The following is an 18,756-nucleotide window of genomic DNA, read 5'->3' on the forward strand; positions in this document are numbered from 1 at the left end:
CCCACTTCTATTCTCTCATTTAAGCAAATAGTTAATAAACTACTGGCCTAACTACACTGGCATGTTCTTAAATTCTTTTCTATAACATAGCCAAGAAACTAGAGAAATCCAGTCAGAGTAGGGATTCTGACAATCTAACTTCCCAGCTACTTTGCTTTCTTTCCTATGTTGTTTTACTTCTTTTCCTGGAACGCCTAGAGAATATAATTAAACATCCTGCGGATAAGTGGGCACCTGGGTTGATGTTAGGTATGACATTAACTTATTTTCAATAGCCCAGCCTTCATAAAAAAACTCATTAGTTCTGGACCTTCTCTTTTTCAACAGAATCTAATAGAGGTATCCAATTTTACTTCAATCCATGTGTTTGCGATGGTTGTGAGAAAGGGGATTCTATTTTTTTTCCCAACCATTCATTCAGTGACTCAATAAATGCTTATTGAGGAGCTACTATGGGCTGGGTTACAGAGAGTAACTGGCCTCTGAGCTCCTCAGCAGCAGAGCCCTCATCTGTTATCCTTTGTACTGCTGCACCCTCACCCCCAAAAGTCACCTAACAGGTGCTGGGCACGCCATTGGGGACTTAATGTTTGTTGGCTGAACTGATTTGAACCCAGACATGGTTAAGGAGCTTACTCCTTGAGGAGAAGAGAGAAGACGTGGATACAAATAACTGATTCAGGATAGGGTGACGTCCTCCATATTTCCGATGTTTCTAAGACTGACTCTTTTGCCATTCTAAAGGAATACTCATAACCCAATATAACTTTTGCAAATAAAACAATTACCCACAAGGAAACCAGGGACATGAATACTGGTGCACCTTTACCTTTATATCCCGGTGAACGATCTGATTGTCATGAAGGTATTTTAATCCTTCGAGTATTTGCTTTGTATAAAAGCCAATTGTTTGCTCGTTGTCTTTTAACGGGCCCCATTTGGAACGAAGGAGAGCAGAAAGACTTCCTGGAAAGTGGGTGAAAAAGAGTGGATAAAACCCCAACCATATAAAGCTCTTTGAAACACATTAATAATGTAGCATTCATTTAAAACAGTATTTAATGGTTATTCCCAATGGCCCAGGCACTGAGCTAGATCCTTAGGGTTCAAACAAGAACAAGAAAGCACCCCTTTTCTGAAGAGGCTCTTTATTCAAATACAGTACAAGTGCAAGGCCACTCAGTTGCTAATCTCAATTCAAGTCACGGTTACTGACACTAAAATGGTTCTGATATTTTTTCTTATCTTAAACAATCTGCAAGGTAATGTCACATGTATAATTTTTCTTTTATTTTAGACAAATAAATACTCGTAATCTAGTAGCTCACATTCAATTTTTCTCTTCTTCAAAGCCCAAGAAATCTTTTGTGGTTTTTTTTTTGGTTTGTTTGTTTGTTTTTTTTAAGAAAGAAAATCTCTCTTACCTCCTGGGACCTGCTCCATGAAGATTTTAATGAAGCCATTCTCACTGAAAGAGCCCAGATACTGGACAATATTTTTGTGCTTCAGATGTTTATGCAATGCTATTTCTTCATGTAGGGGCTGGGAGTATCTGAAAGATATGCACATGTTGGTGAGCTAATTATGTAGCCAGGATTTATTTTAGCAAGTATATTTAAGGAATACACATTTAAAATGTTAGCTAAATATATGCACATACAAAAACTGAGATACGACTTCCTAAGGTCTTTATTTCTCATAAATTCTATGAACTGGAGGCTGTGATAGAGTGGGGAGACTGTGACAGGCAACGTTTCAAGCTCTGCGTATATATTAACTCATTTGTCACAAATGGCCCCATAAGGAAGGGGCAGGGTCAGAAATTTAGCCTCCAAAAAGGCCTGAGGCTGGAAAGTAAACACTTGGGGTTCCCACATGAAGGCAGTGTCTATTATTCCCAGTGCCCCCCTCATCCACACCAGCTGGGTGACTCCAGGGGACCCCACTGCAGTCTCGGGGTGGGGCCGGCCAGGACAGAGACCCACCGGGTGATAAGAGGATTGGGCTTCGGGCCAGGTGACACCCGCCCTCCGGAGGGGAAGGGGAAGGGGACTGAGGTCAACGGTGGCTTGATTCCATCAGTCGTGCCGGGCGATGAGACCCCACAACCACTGGCCACCAGGGGAGCATCCCTGGTTGGTGACACGCGTCTCTGTGCCGTGCCGGAGGGGGACCCGTCCCGACTCCCCCCGGGAGAGGGCACCAGAAGCTTCGCACCTGGCACCCTCCCTGGCCTTGCCCTGCGTGCCTCTTCTGGCTCCTGGTGTGTGTCTTTTTGCTGTAATAAAACGGTAATCTAAGTACAGAACTCGCCGGAGTTCTAAATCATTCTAGCAAATCATTAGACCTGAGGGGGTGGTGGGAACTCTTGAATTTTAGCCAGTTGGTCAGAAGTGCGGGTGGCCTGGGAACCCTGAACCTGCAGCCCGTGACATGGCAAACGTCACATGGTGAACACAGAATGCCGTGTCAGCGAGGCACAGGGCGATGGGAGAGGGTGGTAAAGGGGTGGCAGAACTCCCTGCAGAAGGCTAGTAGGAGTCATCTTACTAATGAGATGAGTCCCCAAGACCAGACCTGCCTGAGACCACAAAGCTAGTAAGATTTGAACCCCAGGGGATCGAAAGCATCCACACAGCTTTCTGTCCACGTTAGCGCGACTTTCCATCTCACTGTCCTCAGCGTAATTTCACTATTTCAGGAGACCCTGGTCCAGGTAGATAAAAATTGCAAACCCCTTTAATGTTCATTTCCCCAACTACCCGAAAGGTCCATCAATTCTTCAACAGAAAATATAAAAGATCCTAAGTTCCTTTGAGCCTCTTGCCTCAAAATCCTCAGCAATTCTAAGTATTACATTACGATTTTTATCCAACGATAAGCACACCTCCACACTGCAAGACCAGTTTTAAACCAGGTTGCAAAATCATGTACTTGGTATATATTGCTGTTTCAAACTATAAAAGTATTTTATATTTCTGGAAAAGACCGAACAACACTTCTGATGATGCTAAGTACCGTAAAGCTTGTAGACTCTTAACAATCCTGAATTCAATGTGGCTCCAATATAATGATGGTATAACTCAAAATGGTGGGGTGTAAGCAATGATAAACGGAGACTCAAAGCCACCCCCTTGCATTTGAAAAATCTCTCTGCAGTGTGAAAGGCATTAACTACTAAGACATGTTGAAGACAAACCTGATGACTCGTCATAGCTTCACCCTTATGTGTAAAAAATGCCCACATCTTACAGTGGTGAATCCATATGAGCAAATGCATATTTTAAATACCAGTAACACACACTAGAATTGGGTACTATTGAGGCCTTATTCTCTATTGAGTCCTATTTTATTTTATTCTTTTTTCTTTTTTCTTCTAGGGTAAGCTATAATGCGAAAGCAATTGGCAGGTTGCAATAATCCAAATTCATTTAATTCAAACAACCTCTCATAACCCGTGAAACGTGACTCAGAAAGCAGCATGGAAAAAATGAAGTGTATTTTCAATCTAGAACTCACTTTATTTTTCTTTAGCATTTCCCTAGGAACATGAAGGGCAGGTATTAAAGGGATCCCCTGAGCAGGATACAAGACAGCAACCGAGGCACCGTTTTGATAACCACTTGAATGAGACAATCTGTGAAATGCCAGTGGACTGTCTTACCAATGAGACATTTAGGCTATGACCCTCAACTACAAAGGCCTTGAAATAACCTTTGCCATGGACTTTTTTTTTTTTTTAATTTTACAAGTGTTTACTAGAACACTAAAAATTACATTTGGGGCTCACATTGTATTTCTGTTGTTTAGTGGTGTTTTTTTTAATTATTATTCATTTTTTAAAAATATTACATTAAAAAAATATGAGGTCCCATTCAACCCCACCACCCCCACCCCACCACAGCCCCCACAGCAACACTCTCTCCCATCATCATGACGCATCCATTGCATTCGGTAAGTACATCTCTGGGCATCGCTGCACCTCATGGTCAATGATCCACATCATAGCCCATACTCTCCCACGTTCCATCCAGTGGACCCTGGGGGGATCTACAATGTCCGGTAATTGTCCGTGAAGCACCACCCAGGACAACTCAAGTCCGGAAAACGCCTCCACATCTCATCTCTTCCTCCCATTCCCCGCACCCAGCAGCCACCATGAAATGGACTTTAAAACACTTTATGGACACTAAGTCATGAGAGCTCTTGATGTGTATAAGTTGGTAGCAAATATTGTGCCTGTTCTAGGGACTTAGGGGATCAAGATAATTAAATAATTTGCAGCAAGCGATTAACTCAGTTTACTTTAATCAAAAGGCTCTCACTTCCTGGCCTTTTTGAAAATCAAATTGCGAATGCTTAAATTTAAGATCCCAGAGAAGCAAATAGACCTTCCTCTACTCCCATGATTTACAATTAGTCAGAACTCAACCTAGCTAAGAGTAAGAACTCTTTTCCAATATGGGAATTATCGGGAACACCCAGCAATTTTCACCAAGGTTAAGTGCCAAGCACTGACTAAGCATTTAATTATAACCTGTTCAGGCCAATAAACTGTACTTTTCTATGGGAATTATGAGCAAATCTTATTTCTTCTCAATTAGCTATAAAACTGGAAAGACGAAAAAGTGTAGAAAATCGAAGATATCTATACACTGCTTTGAAAAATCTCTTAATCCATAGGTATCTCCAGACAGGCCTTCCAAGTCAATTCTCCATTTATAACCACCAAGGCCAGTGGTTCTCAACCATGATTGGACATCTGGGTTTCCTGGAGGGCTTTTAACAAACACCAAAACTCAGCACTACCCCAGAACTTTTGGAGTAGGGCCTTGAGTATCAGCATGTCTAAAAAGTTGCCCACAGACTCTAATATACAGCTGAGTAGAAATAGCTGATCTAAACAGTATGGGGGTGTGCAGAAGGTCTGAGAACCCAGCCAATCGGAGATGAACCATTCGATGGGGACAGATTATGAGGGTGTACTTGAAATTTCCTACCTCGCTCTTACAACCACTCTTATTCCAACCAAGTGTCTTTAGAATGTGAAGGAAACACAGAAGAAACGGCTGCTGTGAAGCTTTCTTACAGATGGTAATATATGTTAATTCTACATAATTAATATATTATATATACAATTATATATAAGCTTATATAATACATTACATACTACATATGCAATTTGTATGGTAATAAGTACAGTGCCGGGTCGTGCATTTTTCATACCCATTAAACTACTTTATCACTGCTATCTCTTTCATGGAACATCCAAACTTCTCCAGGGCATGTAGAGGGAAACACCTTTGTTTGCTGTGCTTTACAAAAGTAATATGATAGAATTCACTGCAATCTCTTTACACAGGTATCAAAAAGTTCTCCAGATCATCTGCTGAAGGGAAGGGCTTGCCATGCAAGAGTTTTCTAACACCCACCTTAGGCCGGCTGCACTGCAGCAGAACTGTGGCTGCAAACCTTTCATCGGTGGCGGTGTGCTTCGTGTGTATACTGTGGCAGGAAAATAAACTTCAGCGACAAAAGTGATCTTTTAAAAGCAATTTTTTTCTGAGTGCCTTTTTAAATTCATCTGGTGGTGGAAGGGGAGGGGATGTGCCTAACTGTTTGTGCATGTGGCCCCAGCAACCTGCCAGGGGTGAGCACATTAAATTTTAGGTTACCTCGAAATCTACTCCATGTATTTATGACTTAAGAACCTATGGGAATGTTTTCTAAAAATTTAAACATGACAGGTTTATAAACATCACTATTGGTATTTAATGAATAATTTCAATCACAATTTCAAAAGAATTCACCGTGTCTCATGAGTTAACAGAGAGAACCCCAACACCATGCCACAACAAATATAAATTTGAACTATACATGCGGCGAAACAGCGGACAGCAGCGGCCTGCCTAGAATCTATTGGCCCCTTTTTCCGATTTTGTCTGGAGAAATCGAATGACCGGCCAGAAAGAAAGGGGTCCCTAAGTTGCCCTGTAAGTTAGGGGTAGTTATCATTGACCCACGAAAAAGAAGTGAACTTAGGCTAGACATTTCTGGGACGCTTTCCTTTTTCTCCTGCCTGCCTGGAATGCAGAGCGGCCACCGCTGAAAGTCACGCACTAGGATGGACAGACTGACAGGTAGCCAGGACCTAGGACACTGGCTGCAGGGGAGGTGGTGTCATTTTCCGCGTGGGGTGGTCAGAGAAGTCCTTTCTGAGAGCTTGACATCTGAATTGAAGCCTAAAAGATGAAACTGGGGCAGGCGTGCCAAGGTTGGAGGTGGGGTAGCCCAGGTGCACTTGATTGACAGAAGGACAGAAAGACACCCATGTGACCAGACGGGAGGGTGGGAAGCGCAGAGCAGGGCAGCTCGCCTGTGGTTTTGGGGTGAGGTCAGGGATCTGGATTTTATGCTGGCTGCTATAAGAACCCATTGTCGGGATGAAGCGGGGGACACGACGTGATTTTGCTTCAGGAAATCTCTCTCGTTCTCTGAGGAAGGACGGACTGGGACAGGGGGATGGAGGGGAAGAGTGAAAGCAGAGAGCAGTTAGGAGGAAGCTGCAGTAAGGGGTCTAGGTGAGAGACCTGGGAGCTCAGACTGGATATCTAGCAGAGGCGACGGGAAGGGTGGAAAGATTCAGAATCCACTATCGAGGTGACGGAATTACTGGTGGAGAGGACGCAGACCGCGAGTGAAGGGGAGGCTCCCAAGGAAGTGCAGGGTTTAGGCTGGACGGACAGGGCGATGGTAACCGATGCAGGACAATTCTGGGGTAGAGGATATTTGGAAGGAAAAACCCAGGTTTCCTTTTTTGGCCATTGCTATGGCTTGGCCTGTGCCTCTCCCAAAAGGCACGTGGAAGTTCTAACACCCAGTCTGTGTGACTGCGACCTTGTCTGGAATGGGGCCTTTGAAGATGTGATCAGGCTGAGAGGAGGTCACAGTGGCTTTGGGTGGGAGCTAACCCAGCACGACTGCTGTCCGTACAAGAAGAGGATACAGAGGCCGACACGAGGGAAAAATGGCCCCTGGAGACAGGCGGTGGCTGGAGTGAGGCAGCCACCAGCCCAGGCACGCCAAGGACTGCCGGCACCTCCAGAAGCTGGAAGAGGCGAGGAGGGATTTCTCTCTAGAACCTTCCGAGGCAGCACCTTTTGGACTCTCACCTCTAGAACTGTGAGAGAATAACTGCTGTTGTTAGAAGCCACCGACTTTGTGGTATTTGTTACAGAAGCCCTAGGAAACAAATACAGCCACGCTAAGCTTGAGACGCCTTTTAACTGACAAGTGGAGCCGAGATGCTGGGTTGACAGAGGACTCTGGGAGCTCAGGGGAGGGTTCTATCTGAGGAAAGCTGGCCGTGTGACCCACCGCCATGGCCCAAGGCAGGTGGACTCAAGAGCAGCCAGAGGAGCCTGTGAGGCAGCCCAGAAATAAAGTTTGGCCCAATAAGGACTACCGTGACAACTGACTCGATCCAATCTTCTCTCCTTCAGATTTTGAGTACTCAACATAGAGCTTATGTCTGTGGCTGACTGCAGGTGCACCACCTTCAGAGAGAAGACACAAGAGAAGCCAAGAGGCGGCAGAAACCCTGAGGCTGAGAGAACTGGCAGTCGGAGACACAAACGACAGGGCAGAGCACGAGGCAGGGCCAGCAGACGACCCTGCTCTCGACGCGATGGTTAGGATGTGTGACTCAGCTCGGCTCGACGACTTGGTTACGTAGCCAAACACTGGTGCAGGTGCTGTCGTGACGACATTTCGTGGGCACGGTTGACATCCGCAGTCGGACGACTTTAAGGGGATCAGCCTCGTGAGGTAGGTGCCTCAACAATCAGTGCAAGGCCGCAGGAGCGAAAACGGAGAAGAAATTCTGCCTTAACACTACAGCTCAGAAACCCTGCCTGAACTGCTGGCATGCCCTACACTCTCAGACCCAAGACGCCAACACCAGCTCCTACTGAATTGCCAGCCTGCGGCCTCCCCTACAGATTTTGGACTCACCAGGCCCCACAATCACGTGAGCCAATTCCTTAAAATAAATATATGTATCTACATCTAAAATCCATATCCATATCTGAATCTACATACCTATGTCTATATCCATAGCTACCGATCTAATCTAGATCTATATATATCATATATAGTTATTACATATGATAGAGATATGGTAAGATATAGATACACACACACACATCCGGTTGCTTCCGTTTCTGTGGAGAAACCTGACTCAAACAGTAGATATACTCAGTTCCCTGAGCCACTTTCCTTTTTCTAGAATTGGTTTCCCTTTTTCTCAAGGCCCCACTCTGTGTGGCTCAGGCCACTCTGGGAGTGCTTACTCCCCTTTGATGATAAGCCCACTCTTGTCCGATGGAACCGCAGCCCCCCATGCAGCGGCCCCTGCCCTTGTTACCTCAGAGAGGCTGCCCCTTCCCCGCAGGGTCCAGCTCCTGAACCCCGACTTCACAGCAGCTGAACCCCAGAGGGCACGGATTAAGAGTTTTGTTTTTGTTTTTTTTAAAGATTTATTTATTTATTTCTCTCCCCTTCCCCCCCACCCTGGTTGTCTGTTCTCCGTGTCTATTCGCTGCGTCGTCTTCTTTGTCCGCTTCTGTTGTTGTCAGCGGCACGGGAATCTGTGTTTCTTTTTGTTGCGTCATCTTGTCGTGTCAGCTCTCCGTGTGTGCGGCGCCATTCCTGGGCAGGCTGCACTTTCTTTCGTGCTGGGCGGCTCTCCTTACGGGGTGCATTCCTCACGCGTGGGGCCCCCCTATGCAGGGACACCCCTGCATGGTACGGCACTCCTTGTGTGCATCAGCCCTGCACGTGGGCCAGCTCCACACGGGTCAAGGAGGCCTGGGGTTTGAACCGTGGACCTCCCATGTGGTAGAAAGACGCCCTAACCACTGGGCCAGACCTCCCATGTGGTAGACAGATGCCCTAACCACTGGGCCAAGTCGGCTTCCCTGATTAAGAGTTTTGAGACCGTTTCATTCACTGGAATCCCACTGAAACATTTTCTAAAATGCTCATAACCACCCAAAGCACTTCAAAGAGAGCGTTTGCTCACCAGTTATCATACCTGCTGTCTCTCTCTGGGATTTCTTTAATAGCAATTCTGACCTGGTTGCTCAGGTCTCGGCCTGCGTAGACGACCCCGTAGGTGCCTTTTCCTAAAACGACTCTGTCACCATTTTCGTCATATTCATAGTCATACTACAAAAGGAAAAAACAGAGAGAAGATTGAAATATTAGTTGCATTCTATGTTTTAAACATCAACATTGTAAACATCAGCGTTCTCAAAGAGCATTCTCCTTTATCAAAAGGCTTTAAAATGAAACAAGATAATGTTCTAAGAAGCAGCATCAAGAACTAAAAAACTACCACTTTTGACACAAAAAAGACAGTGTGCACATGTTTTTAAAGCGTCTCCAAAAGCCCACGTCCACCCAATAAAACCTGTTTTTCATTGATTCTGGATCTGAGCATGATTGGCATCAACATCTCTTGCATCTAACTGACCTTTCTTTCATTTCTGAGCTTTTTGTGCCCACAGAGTATTCTACACCTTGCTAGGGAAAAAAATCCACTGAAAGACTTTGGATAAGAAGAGAATTTTGACATTTTTCAGTTGATGATGATAAAGTAAGCATTCTTTTTGCTTCAGCCCAATTCCCTAAACCAAAAAAAAAAAATTTTTTTTTAAAGTGAAAAATAGAGGGGAAAAAAAATCTTTGATGTGAAAGGAAACTATCTGCAGTCTTAAACCCCAAACTGCTAAGCAAGTCAGCCAAACACGGAAAAGTGGATCAAAGTGAAAGGGGCATGGAGTTGCCAGCCGGCCTCCACAGACCTGGAGGCGTCCTCTGGAAAGCCACATCCTTTGTCTGGATCAGGAACTACAGGATTTAGGGGCATCTCCAGAAAGCCAGTGTAGCACTACACACCAGCAAGAGAACATGAGCACAAGCTCCTGTTATCACCTGGAGTGTGAAACTGGCAGCCCAGAGCGAGATTCAGCTCATAGAAGGGAAAGAGTTGGCCATTAAAATAATTGATTTCTGACATTTATATGCAAGGAAATTTAACATTAACACTGATGAATTAAATAATCCACAACAGGGATTATGATCATGGGCTTTATACTAATTGCAAACAAAGCCTGGAAATATATAAAGCAGAAACTGATAAAATTGCAAAGAGGAATAGGCAAAAATAAACCACAGTAGCTTTTAACAGAACTCATTTAGACACTGATGTATCTGGCAGGCAAATTTAACATGGAAACCTTGATAGCACAAATGAAAAGTTTGATGGATGTGATTCTCCTGCTTGGAGATGTAGGTACTCTCCATTCCCGGGTGTGGTGGTTGACCATCTTCACCTCCTAAGCAGGAGAATCACATCCATCAACCATGTGGGATCTAAGCTCCCTCTGGATATAGAGGTGGAGCAGACATCACCAACCCAGGATACACAGAATGGAGAAATAAAATATGGAATAGAGTGAACTTACTGGTAGTTTACTCTAATAGTTCAATAGAACTATTGTGACTAGTAATAGAACAAACTGTAGCACTGATCTGGAGAAAGTGGCCATAGTAGTTGCTGAGGGCAGGGAGAGGGAAGAGGAAATGTGACGTGGGGGCATTTTCGGGACTTGGAGTTTTCCTAAATGATATTGCAGGGATAGATGCTGGACATTATATATCCTGCCATAACCCACTGAATGGACTGGGGGAGAGTGAAAACTGCAATGTAAACTATAATCCATGCGGTACAGCAATGTTCCAAAATGTATTCAGCAAATGCAGTGAATGTGCCACAATGATGAAAGAGGTTGTTGATGTGGGAGGAGTAGTGCATGGGGGGTGGGGTATGTGGGAACCTCTTATATTTTTTAATGTAACATTTTTTGTGATCTATGTACCTTAAAAAAAAGACAAATTTTTTTTAATTTAGAAAAGTTTGATATAACACAGAGACAGCCCTAGACCCAGATATAAACTCCTTTCATGCATATATGAGAAATATGTAATAACTCATCACGTTATACCACCAGAAAGTTTCACAAATCTTAAAGAACTACTATCACAAAGACCATGATCTTTGACCACAGATATTAACAATAAGAGAGCTAAAAAAATATATTTTACTATCTTATTTTAAAATAAACAATGGTTTAAAAAGGAAACAACAATGTGAATTATAGACAATTTTAAAAGAATGGCAACGGGAGGATTACATATCGAATACTGCAGATACAGAGCTACATAGATGAGAAAATTTCATGTCCTTAAAGCGTTGAATTAGAAAACAAAGAAAAACTGAAAATAAACAAGTGGCCAAGTCAAGAAAACATGCAAATAATATACTATTATCCAAAGACAGTAGAAGGAAGAAATCTGGCAATATGGTAGACTAGGTGCCTAAAACTTCTGGATTAATATGTGTGTGTGTTTAGATATATTTTTATTTTTTTTATTATTTTTTTAAAGTTTATTTTATTTATTTCTCTCCCCTTCTCCCCCATTGTCTGCTCTCTGTGTCCATTTGCTGTGTGTTCTTCTGTGTCTGCTTGCATTATCCAGCGGCATTGGGAATCTGTGTCTCTTTGTTGCGTCATCTTGCTGCAGCAGCTCTCGGTGTGTGTGGCACCACTCCTGGGTGGGCTGTGCTTTTTGCACGTGGGGCGGCTCTCCTTATGGGGCACACTCCTTGCACGTGGCAGCACTGCGCGTGGGCCAGCTCGTTACATGGGTCTGAAGGCCCTGAGTATAGAGCCCTGGACCCTCCATACAGTAGTGGACGCTCTATCATTTGAGCCACAACCGCTTCCCTAGATATATTTTTAAATGCTTAGCCAGACTTGCAAAAACATAAAAGGTGCCAGGGGTGAGAAATGAAGAGGAAAAGGAAAGCTGGAGGGGTGATCCAAGGACTGCTGCTCCCGCAGCCCAAGGGCTGGAACTGAGTGCAGGGCTTTCAGTTTCATTAATCTGGGCCAGGAGTCAGCAAACGTTTTCTGTAAAGGGCTAGAGAGTGAATATTTTTGGCTTTGCAGGCTGTCACGACTATCCAGCTCTGCCATTTTAGCTTGAAAATAGCCATAGTGGAGACATAAACAAATGGGCATGGTTGTGTTCCAACAGAGCTTTCCTTATCAAAACAAGTGGTGGGCTCCAGCGGGTGCTCAGGGGGTGGCTTGCTCATCTCTCTTCTGGGGTCTTAACACCCATGAGGGGACAGGAAAGGAGGCCCCAAGGTGAAGAGGTGCAACGTGCAAAATCAGAGCTCTCCAAGGACTACGACTTGGTGACAGGGTAGACCAGACAAAGTGAGCTCGCTGCACTGGGAGACAAAAAGAAAGCTTGTCTGTCTTACGCTGAGCTCTCCATGGACAAAAACAAGTTTTCACGGAATATTTTCAGCCACAAGTTGATCCTCCTGGCAGGCGCTCTGCTGGTAGAATAATTAAGGGAGGGACACTCAAGACAGCTCACCTGGAAAGGTGACTGCCACTGAGGTCTCTAGAGCAGCAGGCTCCCACTTATTGATAGCACCCCTAAGAGTGCTGGAGCACCCACCTCCTCTATACCACGCTAAATTAGTTCATATTTTACAAACCTCCTCAAGCTATAATAAATTTAAATGGTTGAGATAAAGATAGAAGTTTAACAAGATGCTGCTCGCACCTTAGCGGGTCAGTCTGCAAACTCTGGGACACACTAGCTCAGCTTTAGAGGCCACTGCCATAGCCCATGGGGGAGGAGTGGGGACAGGTGGAAACCAGCTCCAGGGTCTTTGTTCCCACAGGTTTCCAAGCCTTAAAAGAAGGCAATTTTGTTGGGGAAAGTCATGTCCAGATGCAGGCCAGGATAGGGGTGGCACTGTCCTCCCTGCCGTGGGCCCTTTGCGGGCCCAGGACAGAAGTCGCGCTCTGGAAGGGAGGTGCCTGCTTCCTGGCAGCACCCAGCCTCCATTCCTCATTGGGTAGACACGTTATCGACCCAGCGGTATATGAGGGAAGACTCTGGATGCCTAACCTAAGGCTGGAGACTGTCCCCGTGCAGGGCAGATGGCCTGGCCCATCTTCAGGGTGAGGGAGTGGGGAGCACCTGTGCATAACGACCTCCCCAGACCAGGAGATAAAACCAGGCTCCCCCGAAACAGGCCAGAAGCAGCGTCCAAACAGCGCCAAGTGAAGAAGCCAAAGTCCCAACCCCCCGTCCTGACAGTGCAAATTTCTGCAAAGCTGTGATATCGAGGCTGGAATTTTGCCAGGTGGGACCCAGGCCAGCAGGAGGCAGGACAGGGGCCACGACCGAAGAACCAGGGTCCTCTGCAAAGGGACAGAAGCTGTCCCCTGAACCCCGTACTCCCACCGCCTAACACAATTCTCAGGAACTGACTCACTTGTCATAATAAGCCTGTGCTATCATAGAGAAGGTCTAGGGTTTCCACTAATTTATTTTTTATTTTTTTAAAGGTTTATTTTATTTATTTCTCTCCCCTTCCCCCCCCACCCTAGTTGTCTGTTCTCTGTATCCATTTGCTGGGTGTTCTTCTTTGTCCACTTCTGTTGTTGTCAGCAGCATGGGAATCTGTGCCTCTTTTTTGTTGCATCATCTTGTTGTGTCAGCTCTCCATGTGTGCGGCGCCACTCCTGGGCAGGCTGTGCTTTCTTTTGCGCTGGGCAGCTCTCCTTACGGGGCGCACTCCTTGAGCGTGGGGATCCCCTACGTGGGGACACCGCTGCGTGGCAGGGCACTCCTTGCATGCATCAGCACTGTGCATGGGCCAGCTCCACACAGGTCAAGGAGGCCTGGGGTTTGAACCGCGGACCTCCCACGTGGTAGGTGGACACCTTATCCATTGGGCCAAGTCCACTTCCCTAGACTAATTTCTAAATGATCAGAAACCCCTTTTCCAATGAAAATCTGTCAGAGTTGTGGTTGAAACCCAGCACATGAGACTCCAGATTTGGTGTTCTTTCCACTACCCAGTGCTGGAGGGAAACCTTATTGCCGTGTAAGTGCTTCTAAGATGAATCTTAGTTCTGCTTCCAAACACCAGTGTGGGCTAGAGCGTTGTCCACACCTACCCAATGGCCACTTGGTCAGTCAAGGAGAGGTCAGGAAACCACTGCGGCCCCCACTGCCACTCTTTCCTTTTCTTTCTCTGCCATGTGTAGCTGATCACCAAATCCTGCCAGGTATATCTTCTCAGCATCTCATACACATTCACTGTCGAGCTCCAGTCCAGATCAGGCCCTCTTTGCTCTCCTTCTGGACTAATGCTACAGATCCCTCGGTGGTCCCCTTGCCCGCTCAGCCCCAGCTCCTCCTCTGGGAGTTCATGGTGAAGCCTCTAGAGCACAGAGCTCCTGAGTGAGCTTTCCACGCTACCCCTGGGCCTCTGCTTCGTTGGTGCCTCTTCATCTCAGGACAGAACCACGCTCCATGGCACACACATGCCCTCTGGGATCTAATCGCTGCATCTGTGTCCCATCTCCCCTCTCACCCACCCATCCCCTCCAGAAACCCTCAGACAGAAGTGAGGTTCCCCAAATCTTTGTGCCTCCCTCCTGGGACTTTTTCTACCTCAGGGAACTCCTCCTCATGCTTCAAAACAAAGGAAGCTTTCCTGACCCGTCCACCACCCCTGTAAGGCCCCTGCTCGGCACTGTTGGGGACCGTCCACCCGGCCTTGTTGTACCCATCAGCTTGCCCGCCTCTCCCTCCAGACTCGAGCTCTTTGAGAACAGAGATTTTATCTTAATGGTCTATCTGTAGTCTTAACAATATCTAGCTTAGAGTAGATGCTCCGTAATTATCTGCTTAACTACTTAATCAGGCTATAGAACATTTGATGAGGACCTTTATTTTACCAGGTGTCGAAATGAAACCTTTAAAGTATTACTTTTTTTGGGGGGTCATGAGGAGTTTTGTCTCAAGGATATTACTCCTTTAACAGAGATTATTCATTAGATATAGAAGTTAACTCCTGTTGTACTAAGAGATCATTTTTAGTAAGACCAGTGTAAGTTAAATAAAACCATCACAATGGGTAACTGCTTGTTGCAATTCTTCTTTATCACCTCTTTCTATTCTTATAAGATAAAGATACAAATTGAAAAGGCCAGTTGGAGGAGCAGCCTAATAGTGCCTAGGAGACCTGCCCTCTTAGGAGAGAGAATTAGCTGGGTAAAGGCTAGATGTCACAGAAAGAAGCTGAGACAATGGCCAAAGGCAGGCAGGTTCTGTTAAGTGACAAATATGGAGAAAAGGGGGAGGGGAAGGAAGGGTGGTAGAAGCCAGAAGGTAAGACTGCTCATAGATTTTGCATTCTAGTTCTATGGCAATAGGTTAGCAAATCAGGTTGTTGCTAAGGGAAGCAACGACTGCATTCTGAAGCAGCGACAGAAATACTTCCAGAATCATTCTTCTGCTCAGAACAATCTAAACTAGTGCAGGGAAGAGAATCTGCATAGGAAGACAAGCCTGACAAGGCCAAACTACCAAGTGGCTGGTTTGCTTAATCCTTGCACCAACCAGAGGCCCAGAGTAAAACCCCGCCACCTTGGAAACACCACGTACCCCCTCCTGGTACCTAAGTACCCCCGGCGAGTAGCAGTGCCAGACCCAAATTGGGGCTGGTTGATGCTGCCGTCTGTATTTGGCTTCTTGACATGTAAGTGCCATACAGAATGCCAAGCATGCTTAGGTAGAAACATCTGGTTTGAGGGGTCTCTCCTTCCTGAGATATTTACTCAAATGTCACCTTCTCAAAGAGCCTTCCCTGGCCTCCCTATCTGAAACACACCCCATTAGACCATAACTTGCACCCTTTCCTGCTTTATTTTTCTCAATACTTATCATTAATGCACTATATATATATATATATATATATATATATATCTCACACTAAATGTATATATATATTTGCTTTATTTATGTGATTCATTGTATGTCTCTCATTAGAATATAAGCTTAATGAGGGCAGAGATATTTATTGTCTTCACTGCTGTAGCCCCAGCACCTAGAATAGGGTCTGGCACATGGTAGGCGTTCAATCAATATTTGTTGAAGAAAGGAAGGAATAGCAAATTGATGTACCGCTCAGCATTTATAAGTGGTATATTTTTTCAGACAGTAAGGTTATGGGATTCCATCTTCAGATTTGTACAAAAAAAGGAACAGGATGTTACATTAAAAAAGGCAGTTTGCTACTTGATGGCTATAAATTGACTTTACATGAATTCTAAACCATAACTGGTTGGTTGTTAATGTTTGGGAAGTAACTCGTCAGGTAAGACAGGACTATATCCCCAAGCTCGCTTGGGTGATGCTAGAAACAGTTATTGATGGCAGAGGGAGAGCAGCTGACAGGAAGGCAGTAAAGGCCTGAGAGCAGGCAGGGGCCAAGAGGAGGGATCACAGCGGCCGTAGGTCACGCTGAGCGACAGCAGGACACGAGGCAGGAGCCAAGTGTCCTCAGAGCTGTCTAGCCGGGTTACTGGGTAGACGTGCTGGCTCTGGGCCAAGGTAGAGCATCAGCGACCAAACCCTAGTGGGTATTGGAAATCAAGGGTTCGATCATTTGAAATTCCTTCAGGTATGGGTTCATACTCCTTCCATGTCAAAATAGCACCATGAGGCAAAAGAACAACCCTGAATCAAAAGGGGTTGTTTCTCTTTCTGTTAAAAAACAGAGAAGCCCTTCTCTGAAAGGGGTATTGAGCTAGATTAGAAATAACCTAGTTTAGGTTGTATTAATCCTGAAAAGTATGGTATTTTAGCTAGAAAAGGACACTGCCGATCTACTAGCTCCACTCCCATTTAAGGAAGGAAATCACCCTAGCCTGCATGGAGTGAAAGCACCCTAGCCTGCACGGGCTGAAAGCACCCTAGCCTGGAGGGAGTGAAAGCACCCTAGCCTGGAGGGAGTAGGACCTGTGCCTGCATTGATAAACTGGTTGTTGGCTAGGTGAGAGGAGCGCCCAGGGCTTGTGACCCCAGCATGGGGATCTTGGTGAACCCACGTGTCCCGTGGAAGGGGTCGGACGCGGCCCTGAATCCCTCCATCACCTGTGCTGCTTCAAAGAAATCTCATTATTCAAATCAGAAAGGAAACCAGTTCTTATCCTGGGCTTCTGAGAAGGTTTCCAAATGCCAGAACATCGAAGGATGAGCTTCCAATTTGCAGTTTCTAGACCCGCATTCACGGTTAGCACCTGCTGAAGGAGGTCGCTGCCCTGTGATGCTGAAAGCACTGAAGAGCAGCAGATCCTGGTCAGCTGACCTCTCCTACGTTTTTATTCATTTTGGGGCTAACACATTCAAAGGCTCCAGGAAAAATCAACACCTGCAGTGAAATCATTTTAATTCTATCCCCACTGAGGGAGAAGTCAGAAAATATCTCCTCTGTATAAAGCTCACTAATTGTGCAAAGATGACCTCTCTAGCAATTCTTCTTGTTTACACTGTAAAGAATGAAAAGGGGAAGAATTATTTTGGGCATGTCATCCAGGGGCTAAAGTTTGAATATAGTTTGTGGTAAGGAAATGAAAGGGTTCACTTTATTCAAACATAGTGAAAAGCAAATTTTGAGGATGCCAAAAGATCTAAGAAGTGTCAGGATGTGCACAATGGAGAGTTATATTATGCAAATATTTACATAATGGCTTTACAATATTGTAAAGGTGCTCTACCCAGAACATAGCCCTACCCATTCCTTAGGTTATGCTCACAGAATACTCAGAAGACATCAGCAATATCACCAGCTGCAGGATAACGGCAAACCAACCCAAACCCTTCACACAAGCAGACCTGAACGCTCATCGTGAAGGCTACCCAGTCCAGTGGGAGGGCTACAGAAACCACTCTATGCCCCGCATCTGAAATGATTCTCGGAAAATGCTGCTCGGATGAGCCAGAGTTTCTATTGGGTCAGCTCTGTGTTCTCGTAAGGTCGGCAGATCTCTGAGTACCTCCCTGGTGTTCCAGCAAGGAACCTTAGTGCTTTCCTCCTGGTCCAGCTGGCTGTGGGACTGCCCAGTCGGGACGGGTTTCTTGCCACGCCCTCTCCGTTCACTTCTCACCATCCTGACACTGGGTCCTCTTGAGATCTCCTTAAAAAGTGACCACCCCTCCCCCTACATTCTAGGAGACTTATAGATGAGGCTTAGGAAAATTAACTGGCCAAATCCATGCCCAAAGCGAAGGCAATCAAAGCTGGTCTACACTGTGCCTGTGTTTAAAGAAGTGCCCGGTGCAAGGTTCCAAACTGTTGATTCTATCACCTTCTCTAACATGGTTGCCATGGAAGTAACAGACCGAGGTCCCGACACAACCAGTTGGATAAGAAAATGTAAAACTGCAGAATATAAAACATACAAATCAGAAGTATTTGTAACTATTACTCTTACTAATAGCAAGCTAATGCATGGTGACAATTTTCCTTTTCCCAATTAGGTCTATCATCTTTTTATAAGTTTAGTGAAAGAGGCTCAGGCTTACCAAGAATATCAAAGCTACACCACTGCTAGACAAACATGGGACTTAACTGAAGACAGAGGTCATGACTGGTTATTATATTTAAATATTCCCTCAACCATGACCCTGCTGATCCAGAAGATTATTTTAGGGTATGAAAAGACATCATCAAAGTGATCTAGTGGCAAGCATCCCGTCAGGCTTCCATTTCCTTTTAATGGAGGATGCAATTTTCTGTCTTGCTTG

General features: G+C 45.3%; 1 protein-coding gene across 1 annotated transcript in view; it reads right to left on the reverse strand.

Annotated features, from left to right (window-relative positions):
* MAP3K5 (mitogen-activated protein kinase kinase kinase 5) overlaps window positions 1-18,756 on the reverse strand; it is a 209,632-nt gene that overhangs the window by 48,211 nt on the left and 142,665 nt on the right. The window contains exons 15-17 of the mRNA XM_058307543.2: window positions 9,095-9,228; window positions 1,425-1,552; window positions 830-966 (exon numbers count right to left, since the gene is read on the reverse strand). Coding sequence (XP_058163526.1) covers window positions 830-966; window positions 1,425-1,552; window positions 9,095-9,228 — 399 coding nt within the window. The remainder of the gene's footprint in view (window positions 1-829; window positions 967-1,424; window positions 1,553-9,094; window positions 9,229-18,756) is intronic.

The sequence above is a fragment of the Dasypus novemcinctus genome, chromosome 11, assembly GCF_030445035.2.
Source record: "Dasypus novemcinctus isolate mDasNov1 chromosome 11, mDasNov1.1.hap2, whole genome shotgun sequence".
In the NCBI taxonomy this organism is placed as follows: Eukaryota; Metazoa; Chordata; class Mammalia; order Cingulata; family Dasypodidae; genus Dasypus; species Dasypus novemcinctus.